The following is an 18,932-nucleotide window of genomic DNA, read 5'->3' on the forward strand; positions in this document are numbered from 1 at the left end:
CTTGGCTCAACTGAACCACACGGTTACAGAGGGTACACTCAGGGAAGTTCTAGAAAAGAATACTGAATGGTTTCATTTTTAAAACACTTTGCCCCATTCTGCAAAGGATTTCAGGCAAAAGAGAAGATGCTGACACTCTAGGCCGGTGAAGAAGTAATTAGTGATATTAACCTCAGCCCATCCCACAGGATGCTTTTCCTGTTTTGTCAAAGAAATTTGGAATATTTCAAGCATGTTGAAAAGTACAGAATATAATAGGATAAATCCCCATGAATCCACAATCCAATGTTGTCAGGTCCTAACTGTCTGCCATATTTACTTTAGATCTCTTTACCTTTTAACAAAATTACAGATATAACTGAAGCTCCTTCCAGGCTTACTTTCTACAGAATTTCCTCTCATGTTTCAGGTTCCCCGGATAATGCTGAAAACTTGTTGCTTCTCTACTCACATAACTTCTTTTAGTCTCTCCTTTGATGGAAACAATTTCCTACCAGGTTGTAGCTGCTGTGAAGAGAAAACTGACTGAAGAGGTTTAGCTAAGCCCCTTACTTCTGGAGGCCTAGCCTTTTCTTATTGTTAAAATGGAGATAATCTTTTCTTGCCTGTTTCACAGAGTTATACGGCGGTAAAATTAAATGCTGTATGGAAATACTTTTGTAAACTATATCAGCAAATACAAATCATAAGATTATTTAGGAAACAAGTCTCCCGTTTTGAATATTTCTCAAAAGCCAATCGGATTTATTAAAACCTTACTGTTTACCTCCCACAAAGAATCAGTATTTAATCTATGCACTGGCCCAATAACAAGTTTGGTGACCATATATCAAGGATTTCAAATATTCTGTCCCATCATTGCTACACACAACGTCTGTCATTCAGAAGTCTTAATAGTTGGTTTCAATAACATGACCCCAAATGAAGAAAAGGAGTCAGTGGCTGTAAGAACATAAAATCCTTTTCTTCCCAAGTGTATCTATAATTAGTAAAAAACTCAGGCAGTCAGAAAGTGGCTAATAATGTCTCACTGCTGCTGCTCATAGGGAGAAAAAAAAGAGAAGTAATTAGGGAGTGGAGCCCAAGTGCTGGTTTTCACATTCTCCACCTGAGACCCCAGCTGCCTCACAGGCGTGTCTACGGATTCTGTGGCCACACAAGGTGACACTGGAATGTTAGCAATGTTGGCAACAGCTGTTTTGTCTGGGACCATGGCCCCAGTGGGGGACGAGTGGCAATAAAAATGATTAACTGGCCATGCCTCCATTTTATAGGTCTTAGGTATCTTTATTTTTAACTCTGAGGAAGTCATCTTATTTTTATTATGAATAAAATTACTATTCCCGTTGACACAGATAAATGGTTAGGTTCTTTTCCTCCGAAGATATCAGTACAGTACATGGCCTTTAGCCATTAATAGACCAAAGAGACTAAAGTTCTTTGCTGAAAGGAAAACTGAGAAACAGAAAACTCTGATCAATTCAAAGCTTATAGACGGATGTTCAGACTATGAACTGGATTCCCACTGATACATGATGGTTCTCAAAATGCATATAGTCACACAGAGTATTTTAGCAAGAAGTCAAATGTTTTAATTGGACGTTCTTGTCATCCACTTTATTGAGCAGTCCAAAATGTGTCTTGGGGACTAACTTCCCTTGGGGTGGGCCTTGCTAACATTAACTTTGCACCGTGGGTCCTCAGTGCATAGGAAATAAGGCTGGAGATGAAGACGGAAAAGGTGGGGATAGTGATGGATAACAGGGCACAGAGGCAGGAAGGCATTAGTTCCACGGTGTTTCCAGAGCATAGACTTTCATAGTTATAACTGCTCATATCAACCTGCAGCCTATCAGAAAGGAAGCCTCAGGTGTAGCTGTGGGGAAGAAAGAATGAGACTTGTATGTGATGAGATTCTCCATCTCCAAGGAAAAACATGGTGTCCCCTGGATTCAGGCTGGGCTCAAGTGAAATGGGCAACTGTCAAAGCTTTGTCTGTTTCCTTGTTTTCTCAGCAAACAAGTCTGTTCCCTGTCCATGCAAAGACTAAAAACGAGATGCTACAATGATGCTGCCTTTAGAATTATCATTAGGAATAATAATTTCATCACATCAAAATAAAAATCTAACCGCCTGGGATAAAAACACAAAGACCTAGAAAAGGGAGATGTGACCAGTTGATTATTTTCCTTGCCACTTATTCTCCCCCCGACCCTGCTACCCAATTCCACTCTCATAAGGCCACTCAGCTCCAAAACCTCCTCTGGCACTGTTCTCCCAGCTCCTTTCTGTTTACTGAATCCAGCAACCTCTCTCCCACCTCAGGCCCTTTGCACTTCCTGATCTTTGTGGCTGGAAAGTTCTTGCTCTGGGCCTCACACTGCTGGCTCCTTCTCAAGTAATGTCACCTAGATGCTCAGAGATGCCACCTGGACCATCTTAACTAGGGCAACAACTCTTCCTCCCAAACCACTCTCACGCTACCCAGTTTATTCCCCTGCAGCACTGCATATTAAGCTGAAATTGTTTTGTCTACCTATGGAATTGCCTCTTCACCATCAGTCCCTCACCCTACACACACATGATAGAGTGTAAGTTATTGAAGGTAGAGACCTTAGCTTTATTTATTATTTTTTGTTTGTTTGTTTTTGTTTTTTACGATACACGGGCCTCTCAGTGTTGCGGCCTCTCCTGTTGCGGAGCACAGGCTCCGGACGCGCAGGCTCAGCGGCCACAGCTCACAGGCCTAGCCGCTCCGCGGCATGTGGGATCTTCCCGGACCGGGGCACGAACCCGTGTCCCCTGCATCAGCAGGTGGACTCTCAACCACTGCGCCACCAGGGAAGCCTGAGACCTTAGCTTTAATTTGTCTGTTTTTTTTTTTTTAAATAAACCACTGTATACTCAAGGTTTGTAACAGTCATTAGCACATGCTAGGTGATCGAGGTAAGTATGTGTTGGATAAATGAATTCAATTTCACATCCTAAATTCACTCTTTTAACCATGTATCCTGCTCTGTAACCACAACCTTCAGGACTGAGCAATGCCTCATGCATTAAAGGTGAAAGAAGTTCTACACTGAAATTAAAATGAAAATGGAAACAACATGGTTGTATATGTTTTCAATCTTATGGTTCCTTTAGAAAAGAAGCATAAATTCCACCAGAGTCAGCTCCCACAAAAACTCACGCTGTAGAGTTTTATCAGCGTGTTACAATAAGTCAGCATTTTAGAGAAAGCTAAGGGCTTTCACTTCTAGAGGGCATCCGGTTGACATTGAAAATGACGGTCGATGAGCTAGCATTTGTATTTAAAATACAGGATAAGCATAAGATGCAACAAAATCCTGAAAATAAACTTTGAAAATCATGTAGATTTATAATTAATCCTCGAACACTGAGCAATCTCCAGACCCTGGACAGCCTCCTGAGGGCTGAACAGTCATTCTTCTAGAGCTTTCCCAGTGGAAACAGTAGAGGGAGCTCCTGGTCCACATTACAAATTATGTGAATTTCTGTGACACACGTGAGCCCCACCGCTCAATTCTCTTACTGCAATAATGAAACAATGCACAAAAACAATGCCAGAGGAAAAAAAAAGAAAGGAAATCAAGGGCCCTGCCTGCAACAGAAAGGAATAATAACACATTTTCCAATTAATGTGGTTTTTAATGAACACGTTTGCAGGGATGATGAATGAGAAGTGACGGAAGTGTCAAACGGGTGGGCTAAGACATGCCGCCTTTAATGGCTCATTAGTTAAACTCTTCTGTTCCGCCTCATTGCCAGCTGCTCTGCTCTCCCTTCTAAAGGAATGAAAACCTGGAATACTCTGAAATAAACTGAGGCATTTCAAGTCCCGAGACTCTCGAAGCCTCATCATCCTAACACGAGGCCACTATTTTCCATTCCTTTATGCTACTCAGATAACTGGAAGGCTTGAAAGACAAAGAAATTTTTACTGGAGAGTGAGTGAGAGAATAAAGGTGGGTTTAGCGGTCCATTCCTGGGTCTCAAGTCTACAACCCCTACGTATACTTGTGTGATCCTGGGCAGGTTACTCGATGTTTCTAAGCAACCTTTACCCCATTATAAAATGAGCATCATTTCTACTTCTCGTGGTAGTTGTGAGGATTACATAATGCGCTGGCAGTGGAGCACCGAACACAGAGCTAGGGCTGTAATCACCTCTCCCGGTCCATTTCTCTCTCTTTGGTGGAATATGTTTCCTCAGGAGTTACTGCTATTTCCTTCCCCAGGGAGAGGCTTAATGCTCTCGTGCTTCCTCTCTGAAAACTGCTCTCAACCATAATCTTAGGGGCTTCCCTGGTGGTGCAGTGGTTAAGAATCCGCCTGCCACTGCAGGGGACACAGGTTTGAGCTCTGGTCCGGGAAGATCCCACATGCCGTGGGGCAACTAAGCCCGTGTGCCACAGCTACTGAGCCTGCGCTCTAGAGACCACGAGCCACAACTACTGAGCCCGTGAGCCCCAACTGCTGAGCCCGCGTGCCTAGAGCCCGTGCTCTGCAACAAGAGAAGCCACTGCAATGAGAAGCCCATGCACCGCAAGGAAGAGTAGCCCCTACTCGCCGCAACTAGAGAAAGCCCGCGCGCAGCAACAAAGACCCAAATGCAGCCAAAAATAAATAAATAATTTAAAAAATCATAATCTTAGTGTATTTGCAGGTATCATCAGTCCAAGACATTGCTACTTAATGGTTTCCCTCCAGTGAAGAATATTCATTCAAAACAAGATGACAGAAGTTACTTGGGGGGATTTGGGAGCTTTTCCCTTTGTATAGGTAAGATCAGCTCTGCTTATTAACAGGAAATTGGACCAATACTTTATAAAAAGTGATGAAGGGTTGTGGCCAGCTCTGTGAACCAGTTAGTTGCCCCTCAATTACCAGCATCTCAATAAGAATAACTTTATGTATGCAGATTACATGTGTCTAAGTTTCAACTAAACCTTCCTCAAAGAGAGGAAAAGTTGCTATTAAGTATGGGAAGCTAAATTGGAGTAATATATATGACTTTGATGAAACAATACTTCATAAAGAAAATCTAATAACATTAGTTCAAAGATCTACTTTTAGTAAATATCCCTTTATTAGATTCTTTCCCCTAGAGAATGTACTCTCTCAGGGTGAAAGAGATTGTCCTTCCACACACACAAAGTTGTGGGAAATTCTTCTTTGTAAACAACTAATCTTTTTGGTACAAATGTTTCTTAAGAAAGTGAGAAAATACAAATTTGGCTTCAGAACAATCACAAATAGAATGGTTGGTTAAAATGTTTTAATTATTTGAGTTGCTTCAGGCCATTAGAGATTTCTTTCTTCTATTTTTTAAAAATCTTCATTGACACTCCCCAGAATAACAACACTACCTTTGACGTAGGGAACATCTCTAAAGCCCTGGAGGGGAGAACATTTTCTTGAAGAAATTGAGCAAAGTATGCTGTTATCAAAGGATCCATGCCTCCTAAAAACTCCTATTCCTTGGTTCTTTTCAGACAATCCCACCGGTCAGAGTAAATCAATAAAAAATTTTCCCTTAACTTTTCTGAAGGCTAACTGCTCAAACATATATAGTAAAATTATATACTACTCTGTTCACTCATTTGAGGGACATTATGTATTATTTGATTATTGCTTGATAAGAGAGAAAATTAATATTTTTTTATAGTTCACATTGTCATAAGACATTCTAACACATGCTTTAGGAATCTCAGACGCCAGCCAGTAGGGTGAGTCAGACACCATCTCCCAGTCTCAGTCGGAAGGATCTTGGTGCCTACCAACCTTTCCTTCTTTCTCTTGTTACCTTCCTTCCTGTTGTGAAGGGGGGAGGGCTCATCTCACATAAGGTACAAAGTGGAAGAAGACAAACAAATGAAAAACAACAACATTTTGATCTAAAAATGCCCACAAGTAAAGGGGGACGTCTCTTAAGCTCTACGTCAGTTGTAATAAAATACAAATGACTAGTAAATACTATGATAGTTGCAATGGCTCTCACTCTCTCTCAGCATTCCAACTACTGTGCCACTAGAGAGACCTATCAGGAAATCTGGCCCTGGGACTCTCCACTCAGAGCTCTTCACAGATTGTCCTGGCTTCTCGGGACATGTGGACCTCATAGCAGTTCTGCCAAGACGCTGCCCGGGCTGGACCCGACGTGTCAGTGCTGTGGCCAGAGCTGCCTGGCCGCCGCCTGCCCCACTCCCCGGGGCTCAGCTTTTGTTCAGGCTGCTTTCCTCTGTCAGCAGCTCCTAGCTTGCTCTCTCCTTCCCCTCTATTTGCTTTACTGGGCAGACCTTCTCAACTTTTATAGAAACAGCTTTATTGAGGTATAAGTGAGACACAAAGAATTGCACGTATTTAGTGTGTACCATGTGATGAGTTTGGACAGATGCAAACACCTGTGATCTCATCACCACAACCAAGGTAACTGACATACCCAGCACCTCCCAGCCTTCCCTTGTGTCCCTTAGTGTGTGCGTGTGTGCGTGTGTGTGGTAAGAACACCTAACATGAAATCTACCCTCTTAACAAGTTTTGAAATGCACAATACTGCATGGCTACCTATAGGCACTATGTCGTAGGGCAGATCTCTGGGATGTAATCATCCTGCATAACTGAAACTTTATACCTGTTGAACAACACTCCCCAGTACTCCCGCCCCTGTGTGTTCTCTGCTTCCATAAGGCTGACCATTTTAGAAATCTCAAACAGTGGAGCCATGCAGTCTTTGTCTTTCGGTGAACTGGCTTATTTCTCTCAGCATAACGCCCTCCGGGCTCATCCACGTGTCATGATGGGCAGGAATTCCTCCTTGTTTTTAAGGCTCAGCCTTTAGGCTTCAGTTGTCGATTCCAGAAGAAAACCACCCTGGCGTTATCTTTTCTAAGTTTTTTTCCTCTATTCACATTTTCTGTGAGTTAAACTTAAATACTTGAAGGGCAAGGACCGCATCGTATTCATTTTTGCAAGCCTAGCTCCCAACAGTGTTAGGCACGTAGTAGGCCTTAAATAAATGTTTAATAGTTTGTGAAACTATGGAATGATGTGAATTAGAAGCAGGTTGATTTTTGTATAAGCTCATTTTCTTGAAGTGTTGGTTAATATGATCTTGAAAGGACTGATTTTGAAGAACTCTGTTCATGTCTAACCATTTGGGAAATAGCAGTCCTCTTGCTAAAGTACATTATGTTTAGGGAGATTAAACATGAAGGGGGCATAGAAGAATGTGGGGAGCCAGGTATTTCACCTTTCTTTTCAATGCTTCCCTTAACTAATTCCTGTAAGAATGACAAGGTGCTTCATAGGACTTTTTGCAGTATGGTGGTATGCATGTCATCTATTATGTGAATAACTTAAAAAAATACAAAAGCTGATGAAAAATGTACCCCACGATAGAGTTTTGATAATACTTGTATCAGACAAAAGATATTTAATCCACTAGAGGAGTTATCCCACAATCAAAAAGACAAAGAGTTTCCATAAACCACAATTCTTATACAAAAATGAGCGGATGATATAGTCTAATAATTCTTTTTAAACAAGAGCTGACCTATGAATAAAAACCTTTTCTTTTTTGCATAGAATTTCCCCCCTTTTTTGGTAGTCTAACAAATTGGTATTTTATTATATTACAAAAGATAATAAACCACTTTTCTTTTAAATACCGTGTACTCAGGATTTAATGAACACTGTGTGTCAGACCCATAGCTGAGTTTAAATTCTAAATCTAATACTTGAAATAAAATAAGTACCTCTCTCTCCCAAACACTCTGGCAATCGAAACCTGTGGAATTGAATATTATAAACTCTTTCATATGGTCGCATATTTCTTAATCTTCTAAATTCTTCAGTAAACTCATTTGATCTACAGCTGAGGACTCATTCCAGGATGTGGTGTAATCCTCTTCTCTCCTAGACATTTGGCAAGCCTGTCATAAAGGCCTTCATCATTCAAATTCCTCCTCTGAGACAACAATTACCTTGTCTTGAAAGCAGCATCATGCATTTAGAAAACTATGGGAAAGTCTAATCTTGCCTCTTAGCTTGTACCAGCTTTTCTTGTTTATAGCACGAGACAATTACCGAAAATCCTACAATGAATTCTCTCTTTTGCCAGAAAATTTGGGATAAAAATCAACAGAGCTGATTCCTTTAAAGACTGGATTCCAGGATGTCCAATTGATGCCATTTTTCCCCCCAGTTGTTTCATAACCAGTATCAACTGACACCAGCACATTGCTAAGAGAACAATTTACTTGAACGGCTAAATGGATGAAATGAAATCACTGACAGAGCAGCAATCTTTTTCACCTTTGGCATGTGGCCACACCCTAAGTGACTCCTAAGGAGCTCAGTCTAGAGCCCTCTAGTGGTGGCGCAGGTGGTTCTAGCCTTTAAAAAGTCACTTATTTTCCCGTCTTCATTTTCTCATCTATGAAGTATATTCATTTGTTGACTCATTCATTAAATAATTAACAATTACATGCTACATGCCGGAAACTGTGCTAGACAATGATGATAAAATAGAGGTTCAAAAAATAGTCACAGGGCAGTGGTCAGAAAGACAAGGAAAATAGGGGTCACAAAACAATGTGCTCTGTCTGCAGGAGGCATAAGCTCATAGGATTGCGGAGGATGACACCTCTCGTGCTGTGCTGAGAGCACCGGCAAGGGCTTCGTGGGAGACCTGGGGTCTGAGCTGAGTCCTGCAGGTGGGGAAGCTCACCTGGGCCTTGGGGAGAACATTTGCAATGTGCGGCATTTTGAGATCATAAAGGAAGATGACACTACAGGTTGCAAAAGAAGAAAGGGCACAGAGGAGGATAGACAAAGATAGGAAAAGGACAAACTTTGAAGGGACTAGAATGGCTGTAGAAGATATGGAATCCATCTGGAAGGAAAGGGAAGTTATTAAAGAGTTTTCAACCAAAGAGCTACGTGATCAGAGTTATGATTTAGAAATATTACCCCACTTGTAGAAGGTAGAGGCAATGAGACAGCTGGGAGAAGGCTATAAAAATATAGATACAAATTGACAAGGGCCTAAATAAGGCAGTGGTATGAGGAATGAGAGCTAATGGGAAGTAGAATTGACATGATTTAGGAACTATTTGGATGTGGAGGATGAGAGAGAGAGAAAAAAAATCTAGGGTCATTTTTAGAGTTTAGTTTTGGACAGGCTATGTTTGTAGTACATAGGAGACCTCCAAGTGGAGATACTGAGCAGGCCGTGGGGTGCAGGAGCCTGGAACTCAGGAGGAATGTCTGGGTGGAAACAGAAGACTGGGATTCTTTAAACCATACAACGTATAAATAAGGGAAGGGGGAAGAGCTTTACGGAAGGGGACAAAAAGGATGGCCTCAAAAGTAGGAGAAAACGATCAGCGTCAGTGAACCAAGAGAATAGAGAGTTTCAAGGGTAGAACAGTCAACAGCGTCAGTTCCTACACAGCAGTGAAATAAGGTGAAGCCTGAAAGGCACTCAGGGAATCTCGTGACTCAGAGATACTGGTGATCATGGAGAATGCAGGGCCAGCGGAGTAGCTTGGACATAATCCAGACTCTAGTGGGTTGAAGAGTTAGCAGAGCCACAAGAAATTGCACACTTCCTCTAGAAGCTTGGGGTAAAGGATGAGATCAGCTAATTGGCTACACGATCTTTATGGCTCTCTTTAGCAACAATATTCTATGAAATTGTACTGGCAGAATAGCTGTGTCAAGAAAAGTAGCCATGCTTCCCCAGATGTCTGACTGACCACCAGCCTGGATGTTAAGAAATTGAGGAGATGGGGCTCAGGTGGGTTCAGCACAGGGTTTGCTGATCTGGGACTTGGCTTGGGGCGCCCATGCAGGCAGTACACTTGCTCCTGTCCAGGAATGAAGTGGGCAGGGGGTGCAGCCGGCCACCAGCCTCCCTGATCTCTTGGTTGGTGGTGGTGGGAGGTGTAGGGAGCACAACCATGTTAAACAGTGGAAAGATGGAAATTATTATCTACAGGGGATTAAGAAAACCTTTAGATGAACACACAGCAGTACAGAGGAACTCATGAAATACCCTACTGTTTACTCACAGGTGGTCCTGGAGGCCCTGGTTTTCCTGGAGGACCTGGTTTTCCTCGTCTTCCCTAGAAACCAAAGAGAAACAGACAACAGCTACTGTGATTCCATTTTATTTTAAGATGAGACAGTATTAAATGGCAATTTTAAAGACTAAAAATTAACTAAAAGTTAAAAAACAATTCCAAGTCCACATGACCTTTAAAGACCTGTGAAGTCTAAAAGCTCTGAGACAATTTTTAACAGCCAAGATGAGAAAAACAGTGCCTGGAACGAATAAACTGTGACTCTTATGAGCAGCCCTTTAAAGGCTGTCTACTTTGGTACTCTAGCAAAGTAACATAAAGTATCTGAAAGATGGGCATTTTATCTGATAATTCAGTGGGTTCAGGTGCAATAATAAATGCATTTATCATCTTAAATTGGTATTTCTCAAAGAGTGATCTGAATTCCAGTTTTATAAGAGCTTCCTGAGGGTGCTATCAGGTATTAAAAATACACTTTTCTGGGCTCCATCCTGGACTTACTGGTTTAGAATCTCTGGGGAAGGGATCCATGAATATGCATTTAAAAAACCCCTTCAGGTAGTATTCATACTCACTAAAGTTTGAAAAGCACTTCCGTAAGCCATATTATAATTATATATGTTGTGAAAAGCACATTAACTAGCTCTTTTCTTCCCTTTGGATGATTAAGCTGTTTTATAAGTGAAATAAAATGTTCACTCCTTGCTTATTAATCTTCATTATTGTAAGTGAATGTTAACTCCCCAAGTTCGCAACTAGCTAAATTCCAATTGCAAGAGCCAGAATGACATTTCTAAGTACCTGTGTATCTATATCATTTAAAAAACATTGATTTATTATACATTTATTTTCTTAATTATTTTCTTTCCTTTATCATAGAAGGAAGCAAGCTTAGGTATGGATAGCACACATTTTGAATGAGAAGCATTTCTGAGCAGGTTTTCTAATTCTGTTTCATTGTTACTAATAACTTTATTTTATTACCATATTGGTAGTATGTTAATACATATTATGGCTTGTTGTTACTTAAAAGGTAAAAGTATTAGGCTGATCTTTCAACTCTTTTTGGGGAGAACTGTAAGCATAAACAGGGAAAGGCCCATTTCACTGACAGATTTTCTTGCTCTGAAAGAGTCAGGCTTGATCTTTCTGGCCTTCAGCTAAGCTTGGAGTTGGGTAGGAAATGCAATACCCACTGAAGCAGCAGAGTAAGGTCTGGAAGGTAGGTAAGCAAATGCGACACTGTGATTGGGTGGGAAATGCTTCCATTAATTGCTGAAGGCAAGTTGAGTACCTACTGTCAAGGACTCCATATAAAAATAGCAGCTGTATTCATAAAAACTCCTGGCTAACAACTACAGAACAGATTTTTTTTTTAATTTCATTAAAACCAGAAATAAAATGAGTAGTTATTTTCATGTACCTTCTGTTTTAGAGATCTGAACCTTGGATTTCCTTTGGGGGGTTGTAAGATTGGAATGAATATATAATTTAATATTCTGTATACTGAATAAAAGTTACACACATGGACATAATTTTCTTGTTTTGCAGTTTACACATTCTGAAAATCAACATATTGGGTCTTTTAGTAAATGCAAGTCAATCAGCCCCTGAGGATTAATCAACGATACAACGTTTGTTTACTTGGAAAGTGGAAGCACCGTAATTTATGCATGTACAAGAGCACAAAGAAACAAAATCGGTGACGTTGGAGTAGGTGATTGGTTCCTTCTTGTAGGTTGAGGTAAGTTAAAACCATAGGATAAACTTTGTGTGCAGTCTCCTTTCCTTAAAGGAGACATATATATTGATTTGGGCAGGAAGTGGAGAAAATGAGGTTATTGATCAACTTTTATCACAGAGATAATGTTTAAGATAAACCAAGTCTCAGATATTGTAGCATAACATTGTCATGTCTTAACATGAGAAGTAGACGCATTCATGGTTCAGTATGGTACGGGCAAGCTTCCAAACTCTTGCACGTCGCTGCTGATTTACATCATTGTTCAAAGCCTTGCGACTGTCAAGAGTGTGCGGATGTGTCTCTGGAAGAGCACAGGGGAACGTTGATTGTCTTTATGCCTCCTTGCTAACAGTAGACATGCAGGTAAGATGTTTTTGAGGATCGTCAAATTATTGGAACATACTGTACACAGCTGACTTCAGCCAGCACGTATTTTCAGTTTAAATGTGGTTTCTAGGCTTGAATTTCTAGTAACATCCTGAAGCAGATTTGAATACTTTTTTCTTTTTCGGCTTTACTCAGATATAATTGGCATGTAACATTGTGTAAGTTTCATGTGTACAAGTGATGCCTTCATACACTTATATGTTAGGAATAAAGTTAGTGAATACCCCCGTCAGCCTACATAATTACCATTTGTGTGTGTGTGTTGAGAACATTTAAACTCTATTCTCTCAGCAACTTTCAAGTATAAACACAATATTGTTAACTATAGTCACCATGCTGTACACTTGATCCCCAAACTTATTCATCTTCTAACTGGAAGTCTGTGCACTTTGACCGGCATCTCCTCATTTCCCCGTCCTCAGCCTTTGGCAGCCAACATTGTCTCTGTGTCGATGAATTAGGCTTTTTTAGATTCCATACTCTGGGGCTGGGGCTGTGCCTGGGAGGGCCAGGGAATACCCTCCTGACGTCGCTAGAGGGGCTGTTTTTGCGTGTTTCTTTCCACTTCTGTCTCCTCTTATTTCAGGCCCTTCATTCTAGACCCACTGTAAAGTGAGACAAGAAGTGGGCACTCGGATGTGGGTTGGGATGAAAATCCCAGCACATAACAGAAAAATGCTGAGCTGGGTGCGGCCTTCCTGGCTAGGGTGCCTGGTCCCAGGTGGCCATTTGTTCAGAAGCAATTGATCAGTTGGAGTCTGGCTCAATCTCCAAATGGATGGTTTCAGCAGCATTACAATTGGGCTAAGCCAATACTTTTCTGAAAATTGGGAGTATGAAGCATAAAAGGCAGATTTACCATATCAGGTTGCCCTGGAAACCTCAAAGTGCTCAACACGTACGTTTCCTGTTTGGCAACAGTGTAAAGGTCATCAGACTGCAGCTTAGGTATTTGTCTAATGATTTAAGCCCAGGGGTGCTATAACCCGATCACACATCAGCATCCTCGGGAGATCTAGCAGAAACAGATTGCTCTCCCCACTTCCAGAGTTTCTGACTCAGCAGGTCCGGGGTGGGACCTGAGAACTCACATTTATAACAAGTTCCCAGCAGTACTGATGCTACTGGCCTTGAGACCACACTGTGAGAACTCCTGTTCTAAACCTCAACCTCTTATTTCATATTTAAAGTCAGGCAATCTTGTATAGCCCTTAATCTTGTAAACCTTGTAGCTCAGAACAAAAGAGCTGGGTTGGTTTTGTGACTGCGTGGAACTTTAAGAATAAAAACCCCATTGTCAACTTCAGGACCGCCTGGATTGGAATCCCAGCCTTTTCTTTTATGGAAGTTTCTTGGGTCAAGATGTCCTTGCTGTAAAATTGGTACTTACACATTGAAGCCTGTTTGTGAAGAATTAAAAAAGAGATCATGTGTAAAATTCCTGCCACGCACACACCCATTAGGATGGCTAGTTTCAAAAAACAAAATAAGCATTCGTGAGGATCTGGAGAAACTGGAATGCTCGCGCACTGCTGGCGAGATTGTAAAATGGAGCAACTGCTATGGAAAACACTGCGCAGATTTTTAAAATAATGAAAAGTAGAACGACCATGTGATCCAGAAATCCCACTACTGGGTCTATATCCAAAGGAATTGAAAACAGGGTCGTGAAGAGATATCTGCACACTATGTTCATACGCAGCACTATTCAGAATAGCCAAGAGGTAGAACCAATCCAAACGTCCATTAACAGACGAGTGGATAAACAAAACGTGGTACATACGATGGAATATTATTCAATTTTGAAAAGGAAGGACATTCTGATACATGCTACAACATGGATAAACCTTGATGACATCATGCCAATTGAAATAGGCACAGTGAAATAAGTCAGTAGAAGACAAATACCATATGATTTCGCTTATATGAGGTACTTAGAGTAGCCAAATTTATAGAAGCAGAAGGTAGAATGGTGGTGGCCAGGGGCTGGGGGGCGGGGGATAGGGGAAGTCATTTGATGGGAGCAGAGTTTTAGTTTTACAAGATGAAAAAGTTCTGAAGATCTTTTCACAACAATGCGGCTGTACTTAACACTAATGAACTGTACAGCTGAAAATGGTTAAGATGGTAAATTTTATGCTATGTGTTTTTCTCCACAATTAAAAACAACAACAACAACACTCCTACTATAATATCTGACACAGTGGGAATAATAAATGTTAGTTTCTTTTCTCCCTGCCCTTCTACCATCCTTTATCCAATTATCCTTTTTTTTCCATTTAAAAATGTTGATAATATATCAAGAAAACCTTCTAAAATCTGTGTTGTGCATCAGTTAAAAAACGTAACCAACTGTCAACCTTGCATAGGGGATTTTTTCATCTAAAACAACAATCAAGATGCCCATTAAGAGTAGAAATAGAAAAAGTAAATTGTAGATTATTCATACAGTGGAATACTATATAACAATGGAAATGAATGGAATACAACTATATGCAACAATATGGTTAAATAGTGTAAACACAACGTTGATCAATTCATATAAGGAATAAAAGCAGGCAATACTAAGCTAAGCTGTTAGAAGTTGCAATAGGTCACCCATGTGGGAGTGGGGAGCGACTGAGATCATCAGACTAAGATGCGGACGTTCTGTTTCTTGAACTGTGTGCAGGTTACAAGCGTGTTCTTGATTTGTGAAAAATCAACAAGTGGTCTCCTTAGGATACATACATTTTTCTGAATGTTTGTTATACTTCAATAAAAATTAAAAAAAAATGAAACCAGGAGATTTCCATGATGGAGTGATTTTATTTGAATTATCAGATGACTTCATCCATCTGCATTTGCTGTGTACATGACCACAGAGGGTCAATACTGTCAGGAAGGAAAAAAAAAAAAAAAACAACCCAGGCCTATTTAAATAAATGACATCTACAAATTTTCAACAGTAAAAATAACTTGATGCTTCCAGGATGACTTGCAGTATGAGAGCACATGTATCTTAAATTAGCCACTTGATTTATAAACACTTGACCATCCAGGAGCATTAAGAAGGGAAGAATGCAAATAATGGGCGACTGGTACTTATCTGACAGATGGTTTTTGCTGTTGATGATGACGCCGAGGACAAGTTACAGTAGTAATCGTACCGAAATAAAGGGTGGTATGCAGCCCTCAAGCCCACAGAGGAGACACGTGTGTAAGTAATCTCTCTAAATTGCCAGGTCTTCTAATGCAGCTGGCTCCTCTCCAGAATTCCCCTGTTCCCATGTGTGTATTCAGCACAGTCTTAGGCATCAACTCAGCCTGAACAAGGTACCAAGGAGATGTCGAGGAAGAGGAGACAGGGCCTTGACTGGCACCCACAACTGTGGAGTGGGTGTTAATTACACAGGAAAACATTACAGACCATCTGGGAAGTTTAGTTTTCTTTTTTTACATTGTGAACGGAAATAAGATTAATGACTGATGTAAAAGGTTAGCACATTTTGAAATCAACGATATGTGAAAAAATGGGAACGGAATACTTACATGAGGAATGCATAACATCTTCAGTGAATTTTATTTCTTAACATCTTTAAAAATACATCTAAGACAGCAATGAGGCTAGTCATAATGGTCTCCTTATTTCAGGGATCAGACAAGTGGCTCTTGTAAGGACACGGGAAGAGGATGTAATTCAACATGAACAAAGAATCTGAAATAGGTTTAGAGCTAAGGGAAGGTGAATCCATATTGTGATGCTATTCCCGATATTGCTTTTCTCATTTAGGTTGGGATCTTAAAATTTCTAAATCATGTCACAATTTCCCCATCTCTCTGTTTCCTTCCTTTTTTTTTTTTTTGGCGGTACGTGGGCCTCTCACTGCTGTGGCCTCTCCCACTGTGGAGCACAGGCTCCGGACGCACAGGCTCAGCGGCCATGGCTCACGGGCCCAGCTGCTCCGCGGCATGTGGGATCTTCCCAGACCGGGGCACAAACCCGCGTCCCCTGCATCGGCAGGCGGACTCTCAACCACTGCGCCACCAGGGAAGCCCTGTTCCCTTCCTTTTTTTCCCCTTTGGATGGACTCTACCAGTAACTAATGTGGCTTTTCAAAACAAGTTAAAAATGTGACAATATTAACTAAACCCCCTCAGCTATAACTGAATAAATGATAATCTGAATAAACAGTAACACTTCATCGAAGCGCTGGACTGGGCCAGGTGTTCTGGTCTGTGGTCAGCATGGTCTACAGTCACTGTTTAGCATTCCTATGAAGTTACCATGGCGGCACCAATTTGGTCACGAAGATAAGTATAATTAAGGTCTGACCTCTTAAGTCCCTTCTGACTGGATGAACCCCAAATCACCTTTTCCTTGTGTGCTCCGAGCTGTGCATGTACCAAGAAACATAAAAGCCTATGACAAATGATTATTAAAATGGTTACCATTGATCAGATGCTTGCCATGGGCCAAGCCCTGAGTGCTAAGCACGGACTTCCGCTATTTCATTTAATCTGCTCCAAACTACTGTGGGTGAGTGATACTGTTCCCATTTTACAGAGAACGAAAGATTAAACATCTAGCTCCAAATCACCCTGCTCTTCATTGGTGGGGCTAAAATTTAACCCCAAATGTGTCTGATCTTAAAACCCGTAACCCTCAGGATGAAGGTGTCCTTGGGGGGGCATATCCTGGTCATTCATGATTTCAGTTACTTTGCTACTCTAATTGTTGAGTTTCTCTTGTTTTCTCACCACCAAGCCAGATTTTTAAATGTCCCATCGCCTTACGACTTTGCCCTTTTGGGAATTCAGGTCTTTCTAGTTCTCTCAGCTGCTCCCCTGATGGCTGCTTGCCTTTGCCTTGCGCCAGCAGGACAACCACAACCTTCCACTTAGACTGGACTCCCGACGGTCTTGCCAAACCACCAACTCTCTCTGTCCCAATCGCGGGCTCTGTTTTCTATCCTGCCATTGCCAACCTCAGCCAATGCACTTGGTTTATCCCGGCTCAGGGGTGGGGCACGGTAGGGCATGGCTTAGCTGCTTCCTGACCATCTGTGATACATTTTATTGTGCGGCAGTGAGACGGGAGACGCTCCCTCCGTATTTGGAAGTTCGCAGGGGGATGCTTGCAGGCCGGAGGAGGAGAATCGGGCTTGGACTCTGCCTTCCTTGTCCGAGAACTATGCCCATGCCCTGGGGTCCCCATCTCCAGGCACTCATAGGCCTCAAGCATCTTTCATTTTTATTCAGGAAACTGTTACATTTTTAGACTTAGAGAGTGGATGAAATCAACACGTAGAGGGACAAATAATGCACATAAACTGCTAGTGTCTTATTTAAAAGAAATGTTAACATGAAAACGATGTGATGAGGTTCCTCAACAAATTTCAGATGGGTCAGAGCTTGAGCCAGTGTATAAGAAGGAATTCAGCCTTACCAGTCAGCACTGGAACAAAGAAATCATTAATGTCATTTCATATCTTGATTTCAATGAAGCTAAATTTATAGAAGTGCATTTTCAGTATTTTTGAGTCACATACTTTAACAAATGAAATGTACCCTCAAGGGGTGGAATTTTAGAACTGCAGTTTCAAAGAGAAAGACTGAATTGAGCAACACCAAATAAATTCATAGGAATACATTTTGCAGCTATTCAATAACTTCCCGTAAACAGAGAGAATCCCCAAGGATCCGTAAGATGCAAGTATGAAGGTCACCCAATTTTGATACAGAAGAACTTTCAGTGCATAATTCTCAATCCATCAACTTAAATTTAATGGATCAAATCCCACTTGGATATTTAAATGCCCACTTCAAACCCTATCCAAAAAATGAGTAAGTGTATTCAGCAGAAATGTACTGTCTGTGTTTTACGTACTGTTCTAGGGGAAAATATATGAATAAGGCCTGGATCTTGCTTTCAGGGTAGAAGAGGAGGGACAGCTATTGACAACAGTTATTTGGAGAGTGTTGTTCATTTGGTTGTAGGTAAACTCAGGAGTTCTGGGGAGGGAAGGTGAGAATTAAGTTGCTTCCCAAACCTTTCAGTAACTCTCTCAGCCTTTCGTTTGACAGGGGAAGTGGCGGGGGGTTGGTCACCGGGATGGGATGGGAGGGAAATGCGGGTGGAGGAAGCCGTCTGCACCCCCTTGGCAATGAGATGGGGTGCTAGACCCTGAAGGGTCCCCTCAGACAGGAACAGCTTCCATGGACACTTGTGCCCCCATACAGATGTGTGTCCTCTTTGGTCCTTTTGTCCCCTGATACTTATTGCCAACCTTTCAATCAACTGGGCTTGGAAGGCATTTCCCGCCACCACTCCTTGTGCTTTCATGATGGACTTAAGTATTGGGACTCTGTATTGATGACCTTCAAAAACTGAATGCTTGTGGACCTGCCATTATGTAAATACTGGGTATGTTTTTTCTTGACTTGAATACTCTTTTCATTTCCTTAAACCTGACACCCAAGGTCACTTGCCAGTGTGACTGGGTAAGAGGAACTCTGAGTCTGACCTCTTGCAGCTGCTTTCCCACAGCCTCTTTCTCCTTCTGCTCTGACCTTTGCCCAGAGTAAGGTCAGAGTGTCTTGGGAAAGCTGGTACCTCAGTTGGCCCTGCCAGCCCCAGCTGCGGGTCATTTGCTGGATTCTTTTTATGTTCTCCTTTGACTTCTCAGTCCCCTTTAGGCAGAAACCGCAGC

The 18,932-nt window shown here is 41.5% G+C and overlaps 1 protein-coding gene across 1 annotated transcript in view; it reads right to left on the bottom strand.

Annotated features, from left to right (window-relative positions):
- The window catches only part of COL19A1 (collagen type XIX alpha 1 chain), a gene marked incomplete at its 3' end in the record, with an annotated part of 351,347 nt that overhangs the window by 95,479 nt on the left and 236,936 nt on the right, over window positions 1-18,932 (bottom strand). Inside the window, exon 16 of the mRNA XM_082855784.1 lies at window positions 10,098-10,151. Within this exon, the coding sequence (XP_082711910.1) occupies window positions 10,098-10,151 (54 nt within the window). The remainder of the gene's footprint in view (window positions 1-10,097; window positions 10,152-18,932) is intronic.

This window comes from Leucopleurus acutus (genome assembly GCF_964270905.1).
Source record: "Leucopleurus acutus genome assembly, chromosome: 15".
Lineage (NCBI taxonomy): Eukaryota > Metazoa > Chordata > Mammalia > Artiodactyla > Delphinidae > Leucopleurus > Leucopleurus acutus.